Below are 18,199 nucleotides of genomic sequence, written 5' to 3' on the forward strand. Positions count from 1 at the left end.
GACACAGACCGTGGGCCTCATCAGGAGCGAGCACCAGACAAACCCAATGTGGGGGCTCCACAGAAGCAGAGGAAAGGCTGAGGAAGTGATCCCGGCTGGAGGAGGAGAAAGGGACGTGACCGCTAAAGGCAGCGTGGGATTCTAAACTGGCTTCTTTCACGTGAGGACGCTGAAAGTAGGGTGGGGTCTGAGGATTAGATGGCAGTGACGGGCTAACGCTAACTTCCTGGGTGGGACCACGGTTATCTGGATGGAACGAATGCCACTGCTTCAGCAGAACACAGACACCACAGTGCTCTGCAGTAAGAGGGCCTGCTCAGGTTAGCAATTTGATCTTTGATCGGTTCAGAAAAAAATATTCTTTGTATTGTACTCCCAATTTTTCTATAACTTTGTGGTTGTTGCAAAATTTTTTTGATTAAAAAAAGAAATGCCTACCTAGGGCTTTTCAGAAATATAGCCACTGAACTCGGTGAGGTACAAATGCGCACGACGGAAAACTAAAGGACCGTTGTACTCTTTGTCTTGGATCTCTGGTCAAATGACTCTGGAAAGAGTGTGTGTGCCAGCTCATCAGCCAGGCGCAGAACTCTCGCCGCCCACGGTACCTGGTAGTCGGGGCCCGACGCCCAGCCATGAAGCTTCCTGGGAGGTGGCTGAGGCTCTGGCACCTTTCGGACGACACGAGACATGCCCACTGCATCCGCCCAGTCCTTTCCTTCCTCTTGAGTACGTTTGGCATCAGCACTGTCTGCGGAGCTCATCGACAACTGCCGCTGCCTTCTGGGGTCCCAACTGTTCCTAGGACAAATGCACTTTCTGTTAGGTTTTCCAAGTCAGTCCAAGCATGTCCGATCTCACCAATCAGAGGCCTTTGGGAACTCTAAAGTCAAGCTGCTCATATACCAATTTCCTTCATCAGAATAGAGGCCCCGTCTCTTATGTGTGAACTCCAAAATTCAGCACGAACATTTATCAAGGCAATCTTTTACACAAAGCCCCAGGAGGGATGTGCCACACTGTTATTTCATTGACTACAAAAAAGTCCTCATTACCCCCTCATTTTAGAGTCAGTAACTAAGTCTCAGAGGTTAAGGGAACTACTCTCGCAGGGCGGAGCTCACAGAGTTGAACCAGGACTTCCAGACACGTGTCCCTCTCCTTACACAACAGCTCCCTCCTGTGCTCTGCCCAGAAGGTGTTCAGTAAACACTGCTCAAAAGAACAGAAGACGACCACTGACTAGCACCGTAACAGAAAGAGGAAGAGGAGCAAAGCAAAGCACACAGTGTGGGAAAGGAAAAGACAAGCCCCAAGGCAGAGTTAGGGAAGGCTCGACAAGAAGGGAGTCTGCGCCGAGCTCACCCAACATGCTGTAGTGGGGCACAGATGCGGGCAAGACACAGGTGTGCATTTACAAGTGCCCAGTACAGCTGGCAGAAGATCAGAGAAAAGCGAGGGTCGGGTGTGCTGCCATGCGTGTCTGCGTGTGTCCATGCACACACACATATGTGGAGGTGGAGGGAAGACGAGGCAGGTAAGGTGGATTAGGGGAGGACAGAAAGAGTGACCACTGCTAGCAACTTGACTTTGCGAGAAACAGAGACCACACAAAAGCTTCTGGCCCATCAGAAGATCTGTGTTTTTAGAAGATGACTATAGCAGAGTGTGAAGGCCGGGCCATAGGAGGTTAGGATGGAAGGAAAGGGATGAACTGGCAGGCCCCTGGATGGTCCAGAAGAGATGGATGCTGGTCCCAGTGGTCCCAGGGACAATGAACAGGAGGGAACGGAGCCAGAGGAAGTTTCAAGAGCCAATCAGGCATGAGGAAATAAAGAAGATGTCAAAAAAGACTTGGAAGCTTGTAGTGAATTTTTGGGAGTTGGGTGTCATCAATTGGCTCAGAGAACATCAGAAAAAGAGCTCGTTTCGGGAGGAAGTAGTTTGGGCATTCTGAATGGGAGGTGTCCTTGGTCATGGCCGGTAACAAAGCTGGGCCCAAAACCCATGTCTAATTTTCAACTGAATATTCAATTCACATTCCCTGAAAGAGACAAGGAACAAAGTGTCCTACTGCTCCAATAAGCCTGTAAGATTTTATGTCTCTACCTTTGATTTAAATGCTTGGTCACATCTCCTTCCGAGCTTAGTGTTCCAATAACTGACCTGTAGATGTCTCAGCTACATCCAAAGCTTTGGATAAAATTAAAAAGCACGAAAATAAATTACGGAAGCCTCCACTAGCTCATGTTTTGTGTATCATCAAAGAAAGATGATAGATTGTCGCCAGCTCCTTTCGGGAGAGGGACACCGCAGGGGCTTTGAAGTGCAAGATGAAATAACGAAAAATAGACTTGCAGATTTGACTGTATAAACATCCACTTATTGACAAGAAAATAGGCAAAAATATATCTGCAACATAAGAGAGCATGAATAGCTTAACAATATAAAGCATTAATCACATTTTAATCAATGTGTGAAGGAAATGGACAACTCCCTAAAGGAAATGCCGTAAGGAAAAGCATTCTCATTTGCTAGCACTCACAAAAGTGCAACCACAGGTAGTATTCAGAAAGTACTAGCCAATGCTACTGCTACTACAATAAAAACTGGAAGGACCAGGATACAGTGCAATTTCCCAAGGTGCACCGAGTAAAACTAGTCCAATGAAGTGATCCCAAAAAGAGAGAAAAGTGGCCAGGCGAGCTTGGGCAACGTGGCGCAGGCCCTGCTCACTGCTGCCCCCACCTCCCGAACCACTCCAGCACAGCTCAGGAACTGCAAGATCTTGCCTAAAGAAGGAAGCGGAACCCAGGGTGGTTTCCCAAACTTGCTCGGCCACAGAGGCCTTTTGGGGCCTGATACCCACGAACATCTGTGGAAGAAGTGGGCTGCGTAACACACTCAGGCAACACCGGCACACGGTTACAAGGTTCACCGAGCACAGGATTCAGGCATGCCTGGTACAAACCTTGGCTCCACTCTGCAACAGCTATCCTCAGTAGCTGTCGTCCCCACTGCAAAATGGAAACAACATCGGCCCTCTGAGGTTGCTATGGAAACTAGGAAATGCACTCCGCATGGTGACCACGTAGCAGCACCACAGGCATGAACGTGCTCACACGGCGCTGGTGCCAGGAGACACTGGGACGGTGCTGGAGCAGGGACGGGGAGCCTTACCACTTTGGCCTGCCATCCTTCACAACTTCTTCCTCCTCTTCATCATCACTGAACTTTAATTTCTCAGAATAGTCCACTTCTTCATGGAGGCCTACAACAGGAGGGACAGAATGTCAGCAGTGCCCAGGGTACTGGGGCAGACCCTCCTTCAGTCGGAAATTACGCTGCCCCAGGGCAGGAGCGGGGTCACACCAGCCAGCTGCCTGCACTAGGACAAGGGCAGTTCCGGCTCTGGTAAGAGCCAAGTGGCTTGGTTGGACTAGCCCTCCCGCAGATAACAATTTTTACATCTGGACAAAATATTTTTAAAATGTATTACTATTTCAAGGCACAAGAGAGTCAGTAAAGCAGGCAGAAACCAGATAGGAGTCTACCCTTGAGGTGCAGAAACTTTACCAGCGAGCTGTGTGAGTTACCATTTAGCCCCAGGCACTGCCCGGCCCGGGAGGCTCGGGAGGCAGAGTGTCCATCAGCTGAGGGGTGGGTCACCAAAATCTATAGAGCCACGATGAATATTATTTGGCCATACAGAAGAAGGAATATGGATACAGGCTACAACATGATTAACCTTGAAAACATTATCCTAAGCGAAGAAGTCAAACATGAATGGCTCCACACTGCTGGATTCCATTTACGTGAAATGTCTGTCCCGAAAATGCAAATCCACAGTGACAGAGAGAAGTCAGCAGCTGCCAGAAGACTCAGCGGGGACAGAGTGCCTGCTAACAGGTTCGAGGTTTCTTTGGGTGACGGAAACAATCTAGAACTGGACAGTGGTGATGGCCGCAAAACCTTGTCACAAATTTGTAGACTTTAAAAGGGTGAACTTTATGTCACATGAAAATTTATGTGAACCATATTTTCTTTTTTTTAAAAAAGTAACATTAAAGACCCAATCAAATTAAATGTCAGAGTTAGGTGTAAGACGAAAAGCAAGTTGCAAGTACATGCTGTCTGTCAGATAATCACCTTTTTTTTTTTTTTTTGAGACAGGATCTAGCTCTGTCATGGGCTAGAATGCAGTGCCATCACCATAGCTCACTGCAGCCTCAAACTCCTAGGCTCAAGTGATCCTCCTGTCTCAGCCTCCTAAGTAGCTGGGACTACAGGTGTGTGCCACAATGCCTGGCTAATTTTTCTATTTTTTGTAGAGACAGGGTCTCGCTATGTTGCTCAGGCTGGTCTTGAACTTCTGGTTCTCAAGTGATCCTCCTGCCTAGGCCTCCCAAAGTACTGGATTACAGGCATGAGCCACTGCGCCTGGCCTAAATAATCACTTTAAATATGAACACAAATGGGTTAAAAGGAAAAGAACAGAAAAATACGTTCCATGAAAACAATAAATAAAGTCAGAGTGATGGGTATGAACACAGAACAAAAGAGACCACAAGATAACAAGCATTACTAGAGGTAAGAGGAACGTGGAAATATTACAAAGGGCTGATATACCAGGAAGACGGAAAAACTACACATACGTATGCCTAATAACAGCTTCAAAATAAATGAAGCAGAAACCAACAGAATTAAAGGAAAAAACAGATAAATCCATAATTAGAGTAGAGAGCTTAATACCTAACTTTCAGTAATTAACAGGACCAGACACTAATCACTAAGTATGTAAGATCTGAATATCACCATCAACCACCTTGACTAAACTGATATTGACAAAACATGATACCCAACAAACGTAGAGTGTATATTCTTTTCAAGCACACTGAGAATATTCTCCAAGATAAATAATATCAACAAATTCCTAACCAAAATGCCTGCAGGTTCTTTGTCAACACTAACAGGTTAATTCTAAACTTATATGGAAATGCAAAGAACTTAGAATAGTCGAGCAATCTTGAAAAAGAAAGTGGGAAAACTTACACTACCTAAATTTAAGACTTACTATAAACTACGCTGTGGTATCGGCATAAAGATGAACAAACAGCGTCCAGAAATAGACCAACACTCTTGTGGTCTATTGATTTTTGGCAAAGGTGCCAAAGCAATTCAATAGGGAAAGGGAACTCTTTTCAACAACTGATGCAGAAAAACTGGATATCTATATAGAAAAAAATTTAACCTCGACTCCTACTTATATCATATACAAAAATTAATCCAATGTGAATCAAAGACCTAAAATAGTTAAACTATAAAATATCAGGGAATAACTTTACCACCAAGGGGAGGTAAAGATTTTTATAGACAGGACACAAAAGTAATAACCATAAAAAACCCCAAATTTATAAATTAAACTTCAAAATTAAAAATTTCTGCTCGTCAAAACATAATGTTAAAAAAAATGAATACCCAAGGAATGCAATGGGAAAACATACTTGCAAAATATAAGTTGCAAAGGACTTGCATATCCAGGACGGGTATCCTATCCTCAATTAAAAAAAATGCACAGACACTAAATGAGGACAATGTACCAGTAGTCAAACAGCACATGAAAGCATGTTTATCATCATTAGTCATCAGCAAAATGCAAATTAAAAGCATAATGAGATACCACTACACACCCACTAGAACGGCTAAAATTAAAAAGACAAACACGCAAATGTTATGAGGATGTAGAGTAGTCAGAGTCCCACACACGGCCGCTGGGAATGTGGAATGGCATGACACAAGGGAGGGTGGATGGCTCCTGCGAACCTAATCACACCCTGCCCTTTCACCCAACACTTCTAGATATCTACCTGAGAGAAGTAAAAATACTATTTATAATGGGACTTTTGAATAATAAGTAAATTATAGTATATTGACCCAATGGAACATATCTCAACAATTAAGCAACTGACACATATGGCATTGATGACTACCAAAAACATCATACAAGAGTACAAACTGACTCCATTCATTCGAAGTTCGATAACACGCAAAACTCATCTATGGTAAAATTAATCAGAAGAGCAGCATACTCCTGGGCGGTCAGGCGTGCCACTCGGGAATGTGCTATATCTCAACACAGGTGTACGTGACACATCTGTATCCGTCTGTCAAAATCGTACAATTAAGGTGTGTGCCTTTCAATGTAATTAAAATTTACCGGAAAATAAACAACAAAAAGAATTACAGAAGAAAATAAGCAGGTTGGCGGGCGAGGAGTGGGTGGAGTTAAAGAAATAAGAACGGCAGAACAAGCTGGGCGCAGTGGCACACGGCTGTGGTCCCAGCTGCTCAGGAGGCCGAGGCGGGAGAATTGCTGCCCAGGAGTTCCAGGCTGCAATGCGTTATGATCACACCTGTGAACAGCTACTGTACTCTGGCCTGGACAACATAATGACATAGCGAGACCCACCTCTTAAAAAAACAACAAAAAAAGAGAGAATGGCAGAACATTCGTACTTATTAAAGCTAGGTGATGGGTAGCTGGGAGCTGATTATTTTATTTTGTTTAAATTTTCCATCAACAGTTTTTTTAAAAAGTTAACATGACTTTTCTAGCCATTAAAACTACAGGGAAAAAGAAGTTAACACACTGTAAGATCAAGACCAAAGACCAAAAGAAGGGGCTTGGTCAGGAGGTAACCTGTGGTCCGACTGAAGACGAGGACAAACGCAGGCCACCGCAGCTGCTTCCCTGGCCTCCCACCTCCTGCCCTCCTAGCGCGCCCACCGGCAAGCACCACAGCCCACCTGCCCAGCCGTCGTCAGCATCCGTGTCCAGATCGTCAAGGCCCTTCAGGTTTTCCGCGTTGATGATGGTGGGCCGCGGCGCCCGTTCCACCAGCTGCCTCAGTGGGCGCAGAGGACGGGCCATCCCCAGCTTGTTTTCTTTTCTAATGAGAAAAAGAAAAGTGCAGATGATGATGGACTCATGTCCAGTACGCAGATGGAAGCAAAATCAAATACTTTTCCAAAAAGTTCTACGTCGCAAGGGTGTGTGTTTGATTTAATGTTTATGTCATTTCCTTTTAAAAGCAAGGTGTAATGAACAAACAAATACATCCCAGAGAGACGCTCTGCCTCATCCTGCGTTTTTATATGCTCACTGCTCATGTTTAGGGCAGCAGCAGCAAGCACATGCCAGAACTTCTGCCAGGAGGTTGAAGTCATAACTCAATCTCTCACTCAGCTCCAAATCCCAGCTGCCCCGCGAGCCCTGGGGTACTGAGTTGGTTGTTAAGGGCTCTGTGGTCTCCCGGAGACAAAGCACTTTCATACATCAGCCCATTATCTTAACCAGCTTCACCACCAGGAGAAATGTCTATACACGTGACTGTAATGCAATGGCCTTACCCATCTTGGTCATTCATCTGGAATTGTCTAAAAGGAACACGGGGTTCAAGGCGGAGCTGAGGAAGGGGGAAAGATCCTCGTTCCACTGTACCCTGGTTCTCTGATGACTGTGGCGAACACATCTGAAATATAACATCAATGAACAGGATTTTCTGGTAATGGCCTAAATTCCAGGTTCCACATGAATTAGAATTTGCTTTGGAAAGTGGAAAATGGGAAAAAGAAACAGGAAAGTCTTGGGGTTTCCTAATCAATCCTGCCACCATCTCCCCCATTTCTTTCCTGCTGTCAGGAAGTAGATTTGGGGACTTGTATCAGGGAATACCTGCCTCTCCTTTTTCCAAAGAATCAAGGCTACAGTAATATCCACATTACCGGGAAAGAAGTCAGAGGCCCTTAAGATTTGAAAACTGGGGAGAGAAAATGCAAAACTAATGGAAACCTCCAAAGTGAGGTATCAGGGCAAAGAGTGGAATCAGGAGGGAGGATCCAAGGTGGACTTTCAACCACATGAACTAGGTTCTGCTGGACGTGAACAATCCAACTTCATGGGAAAAAAAAATGTACACTCTGAAGACTTACAAAAGCAGGAAGCATATCATGGTATGTAGGTGGGTGGTATACATTCCCCATGAACTGTGAAGCCCCTTTTCGGACAGGCTGAGCCGGGCGGAGAGAGGGGTCCTTAGAATCGCTGGTACATGCCGAGGAGGGGGCTCCGTCTCCCGCACTCGAGTTCCTGCTGCCCAGCTCAGTTGGGGAGGCGCTCAGAGACGTGGCAGAAATTATGTTTCGCCCACCGCCCTCCCTCCAGCTTGTCACATCTGGAAATCGAAAGGGGGCAAAGGGGAGAGGAAAGAGGAGGGGGAGGAGGGATTGCATGAGGTTCTGAAGGTCAAGGGACCCCCTCATTCACCAAAAAAAAAAAAAAAAAAAAAAAAAAAAACACCAAAAAAAAAAAAACAAAAAAACAATAAAAACCCCAAAAGCGAATAACTGTCGTGTCTGACAGGGAAGGCTGGGGTGGACACCTGGCCGATGGCATGAACTCGCCGATGGAGGCCGACGGGGAGAGAAGCACGATGAGACCTCCTCGGAGGGGGGCGAGTGCGCACGAGATGTGGCCTCGTCTATTCACAGCAGTCACATACACCCACAGAGCTCACAGCCCAGAGAAAGCAGACAGGCCTGACGAAAACAGCCCTGAGTCACTCCTTCAACAAACACTGCCCCGGCCCCGTCAGGATCAGCAGGATGCTCGGCACTGGACTTGCCGTTAGAACCATAGCGAATTCCTGACAGTGTCTGCAGACTGTTTAGCAGTGGCACCTTCAACACAGTGACCCCCAGTGCCTGAGACAGACAAAACGGAGCTGCCCTCGTTCCAGTCAGGGAGTGGGGCGCTCGTGCCGCTCACAGGCTGGAACCTGCAGACCTGTCTGCCTTTTCTAAATGACGCTTTCCATGGCCAAGTGTAGTGAGATCCGGTGGAAATTACTATAGGCCAGTAAGAGATCAGATGAGCCAAAAGAATTCTCATCTCAGTCAACTTTTGGTTGGGAGCTGAAGCCTGTTAGGTCCTCAAGTTACCTGGTCCTTAAGAGAAAGGGAACCAGGACGAGAGCCATGAACACGGCATCTGGCCCTAGCTCTCCAAGCCCGTTGCTGCGTGATCTTGGCCAAGCCAAGGTCATCCTCTGGCCACCTGTTTTCTCGCCTTCTCCAAGGAGGAGAAGAAACTGATGCTAGAAGCTTCATCTAGAGTTTTAAAATTTTTACAGTCCTACAAAGCAGCTCATCTTAATTAATCCCAGAAAGATACAATTCTTGTCCTGAAAAATCTGATTATGTATTTCAAACAAACAAAATAGCCCTGTGTAGGCCACGGGAAAGGCAGCTCTGTTTACGGCAGAGCTGCACAGCAATCCTGAATGTACTCGACATTGTCAGTTCTCATGTGAACAGGGAGGGCCGTGAGGATGAACCACGACAAGCAAACAAAGCCTCTCACATTTCAGGGCCAGACCAAGGCCCCTGGAAACACGAGCCCCTTCGGAATCCCTGACAAGGACGGGCAGGACACCTTGTTCCTGAACATTCCTGGACACCACCTTAACCTCAAGCCACCCACCGCCTCTAAGAAAATAGTATTCCCAGCACGTAGTGCCACAAGGTCCTGCAAACCCTGGCCAGACACTGGATGAGGGGACAACAGAGACCAGGGCTGGCTGGTTCTGGGACGATCCCCAGGGCAGCCTGTTAAAAGCACAGACTCTCATTTGGTTGGACGAGGGGAGGGCTGCGGACCAGGCTCTTTCGCCAACTCCTCACATGACTCTGACGGGATTCAGCTAGGTTTGGGAACAAGCTCCAATCAGGGGCTCGAGTGCCTGGTCCTCTGTCTACCCTTGCCAGGACCACCCAGCACTGCAAAATCAACAACTGGACGACAGGCGGGAAGGGGACAGGCCTGGCCCAACCCAAGGGACTGGAAAGGCAGAAGTGAGCCCCTGAACAGCCTGGCTAAGTCCACAGCGCACACACAGATCAGGGAAAGGGCCGACAGCCATGTGTTCCAGCTTGGCGGCGGAGACCCCAGCAGTGTGGGCACCCTTCCAAGAGGGCAGGAAGAAGGGGATGTTCTACACTCAGCGAGTGCCAAGACAGACTTTGCGGCCACTTACTCTGAGGGCGGAGGCTTGGTCCTGGCCCATACGACAGATCTAAGACGCCCTTTTCTTTGCCAGCCTTGTCCTGCCCTCCAGCTGCTTTCAGCGTCGGAAATTCCTCGGGAGAGAAGGATAACAGTCGGCTTGAGCCCCTTAAACCTGTCAAGAAAACCGGAAAGACATGAGGCAAGTGAGATGGATCGGCAGTCGTCTGTGTTCCCAGCTCCACGTGCTGAAAGTCACGCTGCTGCTCTGAGGCGGCCACTTCCTCAAGGAGCCACGCCGAGGGCCTCGGTGATGGCCGACAGCACCACGCCCCTCCCCAGCTGACCCGCAGGGGCCCGGCACGTGGTTACAGAGGGCACAGGGTAGGACATCACAGCTGCTGCAGCCCACATCTTGCCCCAGCCCCGGAAGGAGTCAGGAAGGTCCTTCTGACTGCCTGGGTGGGGCGGCAGACACCCACGGCCTGCAGCAAAACCAGCCCAGGGAAGGAAAAGCCAACTGAAGGTGCCTCCCTCCCTCACCTACCCACCTCCCCAAGACGCCCAGCCTAGGTTTTCTGGGGTTTTTGAGACAGTTGCTTGCTCTGTTGTCCAGGCTGGTGTGCAGTGGCGTTATGATAGCTCACGGCAGCCTCCAACTCCTGGGCTCAAGCGATCCTCCCGTCTCAGCCTCCCAAAGTGCTGGGATTACAGGCCCGAGCTCCTATACCCGCGCCCCACCCCCTCCACCCCCACCCCCAGTTTACACACTCCTCCTTCACCTGTCCTTCCTCTGCCTTTGAATGGTTTCGGTTTACCATTTTCTACAAAGTTCCTCAAGCCATGCAAGGCCAGATATTTTGCTCTTGTAATCCTGGAAACAGTTTCTCTGCTCTTTCCTTCATTCTTCAACATCACAAACTTCTTTAGAGAAGAAGCCTTTACTTACTCTTGTTCCCATCATATATGGCACTTAGCACAGAGGTTCTGCAATCATTTTTTACATGAACAGACAATAAATGCTCCATTTTAAGGTCCAGAGTAGGAACTGGTCCTTTCATCTGGAACATGTAGCACAGAAGTGGTCCTACCTAAATAATATCAACAGTAACCTCACACACCACAGTGGCCCCCAGCGGTACGCCTTCTTCCCTAGCCAGTTCACCCCCAATTTTCCACAGGTATTATTTCTTAGCTCCGCTGACTCATGGACCTGGTAACTAAGGCCGGCTTTGCCAGGAAGACACAGCTGGGATGGCTGCAGATGCACAGCGCAGCGATTCACGTGCCATCCGCTTAGTGAAAAGGGTCAAATAAACCCATCAGGGTGATAGCTGGACACTTCATTCACCAACGATTAACCTAAGAGACAGTCTCCAAGCGTCACAAAGGGGCTTTGCTGCTCTGTGGAGGGGGATTTTGACTCACAGAGCTGCTTCGTTATGTTAAAAGGTCACTGGCAAGAACGAAATATGAAAAGTCACGTTTTTAAAATACGGTAGATTATCTGAAATTAGAAAAAGCCCAGCATGTCCAATTATTGCTGTTCCATCCCATTTTTCTGCCTCAGCAGTCAGGAATTAAACTTATCATCCACCAATAAAAAGGATAAAGAGTACAACTCAAAATTTCAAACCAAAACACCAATATCCCCAAGGTTCCAATGTTTTATCTTCACCCACCGTTGTCCTCTGCCATGAGAAACTGAGGCAGTAAAATCAGGGGGCTTCTAAGGCCACACATGGAACCACTGATGGTGCAGCAGCTGGACCAGAGCCTCTGCCCGAACCACACCCTCCGGCCATCTGGGTCTGCCGCAGGGGACTCAAGTGGAACGGACCAAAGACCACCTCCTGCGTGGGGAGGGTCTGTCGATTCAGGAGCAGTCCTTTCGAATTCCAGAGTCATAAAACATTTATGGGCAACACCTCAGAATCCCTACACCCCTGACGGTGCCACAGACACGTGGCCCAGCGGAAGACGGGGAATTGAAGCCGACTTTTACCCGGGCACCCTGGGCCCAGCATGTGTGTTCTCTGGGCCCCTAGGTTCAGCTGTCTCACATGTTGACGGAGAATTTTTACTATGTTTTACGATTCTTTCATAAGGGGCGCACTTGCCAGGTTGCCCAGGCTAGCCTCGACTCCTGGCTCAAGCGATCCTGCCTCAGCCTCTTGAGTGTTGGGGCTGAAAGTGTGAGCCACTGCACTCGGCGCAGAACTATTGTCCACGTCAAGTTTCATTTTTGATAGGTAACACAGTTACATGCTTCAAAAGTGAAAAGCTATAAAAAGTTATAAATTAAAGCCTTCCTGTCACCCTTGTGTCAGGGTGCTTCTGACTCCCTCAGAAAAACTGGTAGTTTTCTATTTCCTTCCGATTTTTTTTAAAAATGCATATGTAATGTTTTTCAGAAGTGTATTTTTCCTCACTCCCATTTTTTACACAAGTGCTGAGATACTAACATACCGTGTATATATTCTTCTTCTCACTTAAGAATATATCCTGGAAACTTGCCATATCAGTAGAACACTTTTCCTTTTTTCTTTACAGCCAAATTATTTTAGTACTTCATTAAAGTACCATGCTTTAATGGACACTTCCAGTGACCGCTTCCAGTCTTTCGCTGCTAGGATGCTGCCGTGAGTAACCTTGTACACAGGTCGCTTGAAACGAGGGCGAGTATAATTTACAGGTGACTTCCTCGTGGTGTAGCTGCTAAGTCCACAGGGGTTATGTCAATTCATACCGGTTTGGTTATTTTAGTCTTTGTAGTTCTTTTTAAATAAAAATTAATACATTCTGCTCACTTTTTAAAAAATTCTAACCTTCCAGAAATACAGGATACAGAAAGCCAAAGAACCAGTTATGAGTCTAGTGAACACTTTTTTTGAAAGGAAGTCTTGTTCTGTTGTCTGGGCTAGAGTGTGATGGCATCCTCATAGCTCACTGCAGCCTCCAACTCCTGGGCTCAAGCAATCCTCCTGCCTCAGCCTCCCGAGGAGCTGGGACTATAGGCACGCGCCACCATGCCTGGCTAATTTTTCTATTTTTTTTGTAGACAGGGTCTCACTCTTGCTCAGGCTGGTCTCAGACTCCTGAGCTCAAGCAGCCCTCCCCCATCGGCCTGCCAGAGTGCTGGGATCACAAGCGTAGCCGCCACGCCTAGGCCGCAGACGCTTTTTATAGAACAGCTTCAATGACCCTTGCAAGCACCACAAGGGCACATGACGCCCCCACCCTCCACCTCACTGCCAGACAGGAGAGTCACTCAAGTTCTCCTACAATGTGGGCTGAGCTGCCCCCGCCCAGTGTGACGTCATGAGCTTCAGACTGTGCCCCCGGTGCCCAGGGAGAAGCTAGAGTGGAAATCCACTCGGGATGTTGACAGGTTTGTCGTTTCCCGCTGGAGACTGAGGAAAGTGCCTTCGACCTCAGGGATTTCCACCCTGACGGGGCACGTCCGCCCAGGCGGGGCAGTCTGGTGGTGGGGTGCAGGGAAGGGGGAACGTGTAGCTGGTTTTCTGACGTAAGCTACAAAAGGCCAAGTCTGGGGCAGCCTTGGTTGGCAGGGATGGTGTGAGAGGTGACACCAGGACAGGGGCAAAGGGTAACAAATACCACAAAACCCTCAGCACGCTTTGGGTCCCAAAGCAAGCAGTTCAATCCCCAAGGCTGGCTTCTTTATAACCGCAAGCCTGAAGCTAAAGCTACCACGCAATGCCTCCTTCTTGTGGTCCGAAGAGAGAGGAAGTAGGTGGGGCTGGCAACACCACTGAGCAGGTTTAATTCCATCAATGGCACAGCCAAACGAAAGAACGCAGGGCCAGCACCCTGGTCTCCTCTGCACACTTCGAGAGAGAAACGCTGCGGCAATAACGTTCCATGAAATCAAAGAGCTGAGATCCTCCGCAGAGCCGGCGCCTCCACCTCCATGGCAAAGGGAAGGGCTCCACGGAAAGTTAACCCTTTGTGGAAGAGACTCCACAAAGCTTCTACGCGCCTAGACCCAACCGGAACAGTCTGGCAAAGGCACTGGTCACCCCTCCCAGCCACCCACAGTCACACGTACACACTTACCACCTTCGTGTCCTACTGGCTTTCCATTCAGCTGTGCCCATGACTTTGGTCCACCTGGCACTGAATTTGTATTCTGAAAGAAGGAAGAAAACAAGAAGAGAGCCAGTTTAGCAAGTCTGCTGTCCAATAACCGAGCACGTTAGAACAAGGTGCGAAGAGGCCACATCTCAGACTGAAACGTCACACGGACCCATCAGCTAACAACACAAGCTCCCCGCGCAGCACCCGCTCCGCGCGGCAGTCCCCGGCGAGGAGCTGCCAGGCCCACTTCACAGACGAGCAACAGGTCACAGGACGAGACCAGCTCAAAGCCACACAACTGTTAAACAGCAAAGCCAGGACTCAGACCCACGTCCACCTCCATGCTGTGCTCTGGAACATTCTGTTAGGTTGCCTCTTATGCCCACACACAGCTACTTTATTTTGTTCCAGAGACAAAGGCCAAACCCCAGTTCCAACAGGTGTCCCTAAAACCATGTGCCACTGCTAAGTGAGGAGGGCAAACCCGGGAAACCCAACGTGCCCATCCGTTCACGGGGAGGGACAGCTGCGATGCAGCGCATTCTGCATCTACGGCTATCCCACAAGGCGCGGCTCCCCACGTGACAGGCTTCCTCCTCCACGAAGCTGGACCTGCCCGTCTCAGCCTCAGCCCCACCAGGGAAGCTCTGCTGAAAGATCACGAGGGTCAGGGGTTACACTAGGCTCACCCAGCCTGATTGCATCCTCACCACACCCTCGGAAGGTTCTGGTCACATCTTGACTGAGGCTCGGAAAGGAGCAACTGACGTAGACACTCAGCTAGAGTGGCAGGAGACCAGGACCTGCTCCCAGCCCACCTGCGTGCAGAGCCCCTTTGCGTCCTCCACCACTGAGCTCACCTGTCTTTTCCAACAACATTCAACTAGTAACCAGCCTTCCTCTTCCAAACGAAGGTGAAGATACACACGACAAAGCCAATGCCACGAGTTCAGTAATCCCCTTTCCCAGCACCGCTTCCTTCCCAGTCCGCCCCTTAGCACCACCACCGCGCACACGCAAGCAGATGATCAGATGCCGCAATCCATGCATTTATCAGAGCTGCCCTGAACGCGTGACACTGGTGGTCCCCCTGCTAGACCACAGAAGGGAGCCACAGGGATGACTCCCTTGCCCTCACCCAAAGGCACTAAACAGAAAGAATGCCTACAGGGCCAAGAAAGGATTACTAGGGTTGCTGGCAAGTTTCTTTCTTTATTTTCTTTTTTTCGAAGAGACACGGTCTCACTCTATCCCCCAGGCTAGAGTGTGCAGTAGAGTAGCTCACTGTAACCTCCAACTCCTGGACTCGTGTGATCCTCCTGCCTCAGCCTCCCCAGTACTTGGGACTACAGGCATGTACCCCCACACCAAGCTAATTTTTTAATGTTCTTGTAGAGATGGGGTCTCATTATGTTGCCAAGAGGCAGGTTGGTCTCAAACTCCTGGCCTCGAGCGGTCCTCCCACCTTGGCCTCCCAAAGTGCTAGGATTATTGGCAGCAGCCACTGTGCCTGGCCAATTTGTTTGTTTTTTAGAGACAAGGTCTTGCTCTGTTGCAGGGGCTAGAATGCAGTGGCGTGATCATAGCTCACTACAGCCTGGAACTCCTGAGCTCAAGGGATCCTCCCGCCACAGCCTCCTGGACAGGTGGGCACCACCACACCCAGCTGCCGGCAAATTTCATCCCCAGAGCAAAACTCCAGTAATACCTCTGATGAGATGTTCTAGAAGTAGCAAAACATAAAACACTGGGTGTCTCTTCTTCTTACCCCACCCCCCACCCCCCTGCATAACGAGAAAAAACCAGAGAGCAGCTAAGAAGAGCTGAGCACTGGATGGTGCCAGGAAAGACATCCAGGACCTGACCCAGTCTCCAGAGGTGGGGTCTGGGTGCATGTAACCAGCTCCAGAGGCAAGTCTGATGTATATGTAGCCAGGGCTGGAAAATCCTGGCTCCGTAATCTCACTCAGTCTCAAATTCTGGGAAACAGAAGCTCAAGTCTATATGCTCTGAGTGGTTGGCAGATGCCAGTGGACTTAGACCAACGAGTATCAGTCCCACATGAATACGGATCCCTTTAATTTGAAAAGCATAATTCTGTGTTGGGCGGGGAGAGGGTGTCCTGGCAAAGCCACAGACTTCCCCAGTGGTTAGAGTGGAGAGAGGACGACATTTCAGACTTTATACTGCCCAGGTAGCAAAAGAAACCCAAAATACGATAGTTTAGGTTGTTGTTCGAAGAGCTGGTGAATACGAGGTATCTATGTCTGCATTTCTTTTTGTCTTGTGAAAAATTCATAGACTTGTCGTCTAGATTTCTAGCTACTAGCTAAGTATTAATATATCCTCCTGCTGATCTCTATAAACTGCAGCCAGACTCTGATGGACTGACTGTATTATAAGCTCTTGCTTGGTTAAATCATGACTTTCTGCTTAGAAAAATATTTTAAATGTATCATCAAATACAGGATGGTAGCTCAGTGTTTCTCAAAGTGTGTTCTGAGAGACATCAGCCCTTAGACACATTCAGTTAAGCAAGGTTTCCACGGATAAATAAATTTGGGAAATACTGTCCATCATGTCTCCTTCTCAGAGATTCACGGTACACATTAGTATATTAAAGGCACCAAGAAGTACTGCAGTGAAAGAGCTTGCTTAATTTTGTTTTTCAGACTCATCTGGCCATTGTACCTTTCTGTGGCCTGACACTTTTTGTCTTCTCATGACACCAGTTTCCATGCAGCACATCTGGGGAAACCCTGAGCTAGCCTGCAGCCCAGCCTGAGTGACCTCACCTCAAGGTAAATCAACAGGAACCAAAGTAGATGTCTGTGTCCTGTTCTGTATCTGGGTCTTTTTCCAGAAGTTGCAGATTAAATTTCTTCATCAGTGACCACAACAATTTCCCACGCTCATTTTCTAAAGTCATTCATCAGGTTTGCCTCTGGAATGAACAGGTCATGCAAAGCCACAATGCTGAGCAGCAACTCCTACCAGTCCCCAGCAACAGGGACGTTCAGGGGCTACAATGCCCAAGAAACAGCCAGGACAGGGTCCCCAGCACCTACCTCCGGACTGATTGACTGTGTCGGTTTCTGCAAATTGGAGACAGACTTCTGCAAACCCGGCTGCGGCAGCGACTCCGGCTGCTGAGAGGCCGTCGCACTGGAACTAGACAAAGGCAGGACACACGGTGGGGATCAGACACAGCACGGGCATGCTGATCAGGTCCCTCTGCGTTTGTAAGAGCCACGCTGCTTAGCTGCTTGCTCACTGGGAACAAGGCCTCCTCCGACCAATAAAAATAATACTTTTCCCAGCAGACTCTTACACTGGCAAAGACTAATGAGAAACTAAACCATATCTGAGATCTATTCACTGACATTTCACAAGACAGGACAGCCTCTGCCTTCTTGCAGTCTCCGTCTGTCTGCAGAAATGGAAAGCTCATTGTAAACAAGGGAAATGATAGAGGGTTTGCCAATAGGGAAACTGAGTCACCAGAGGGAAGGGGCTTGCGCCCCTTACTCCGCACCACACTTACTCACAGGCTGACTGCTTTGAAACACGAGCAGATTTTTACCGTTCTCTTGGCTCATGCATGCTCATAGTAAAAATAAATTTATAAATATATAACACAGAATCCGTCACGATCTCATCCTCCAGAGAGAAACTCCAAGCAGATTTTGCTATACATATGTTAATATAGTATTTTTTAACATAAGCAGGATAACACCACACACACACAAGTCCTTGGCTTATTTTTTTTACTAAGGTTTCTGAACATCTTCTCATGACAACACATATGGATCTACCTGTCTTTTGATGACGACACAGTACAACTTGATGGGCTATAATTTAACCAATCTCCAGTTTGGTTTTTTTTCCCCCTAATAGAGATAAAGCTGTAATAAGAATTTTTTTGTACATATCTTTGCACACTTTTTCTGTAATTCAGTAGCATAAGATCTTAGAAATGGAAATGTTGGGTCAAAAGATTTTTTTTTTTTTTTTAAGTTTTTTTTTTTTTTTTTT

The 18,199-nt window shown here is 48.1% G+C and overlaps 1 protein-coding gene across 7 annotated transcripts in view; it reads right to left on the reverse strand.

The window, feature by feature from the left end:
* The window catches only part of PRRC2B (proline-rich coiled-coil 2B), a 59,789-nt gene that overhangs the window by 38,030 nt on the left and 3,560 nt on the right, over positions 1-18,199 (reverse strand). For 4 of the 7 annotated variants that reach the window (XM_012639743.1, XM_012639740.1, XM_012639741.1 and 1 more), the window contains exons 3-10: positions 17,233-17,335; positions 14,144-14,216; positions 10,095-10,238; positions 7,993-8,234; positions 7,411-7,532; positions 6,808-6,950; positions 3,181-3,271; positions 609-801 (exon numbers count right to left, since the gene is read on the reverse strand). In XM_012639743.1, coding sequence (XP_012495197.1) covers positions 609-801; positions 3,181-3,271; positions 6,808-6,950; positions 7,411-7,532; positions 7,993-8,234; positions 10,095-10,238; positions 14,144-14,216; positions 17,233-17,335 — 1,111 coding nt within the window. Of the gene's footprint in view, positions 1-608; positions 802-3,180; positions 3,272-6,807; positions 6,951-7,410; positions 7,533-7,992; positions 8,235-10,094; positions 10,239-14,143; positions 14,217-16,959; positions 17,109-17,232; positions 17,336-18,199 lie in introns of those variants that run through there. The other 3 variants (XM_012639745.1, XM_012639742.1, XM_012639746.1) reach the window with 3 other exon arrangements.

This window comes from Propithecus coquereli, unplaced genomic scaffold (genome assembly GCF_000956105.1).
Source record: "Propithecus coquereli isolate 6110/MARCELLA unplaced genomic scaffold, Pcoq_1.0 Scaffold142, whole genome shotgun sequence".
Classification (NCBI taxonomy): domain Eukaryota; kingdom Metazoa; phylum Chordata; class Mammalia; order Primates; family Indriidae; genus Propithecus; species Propithecus coquereli.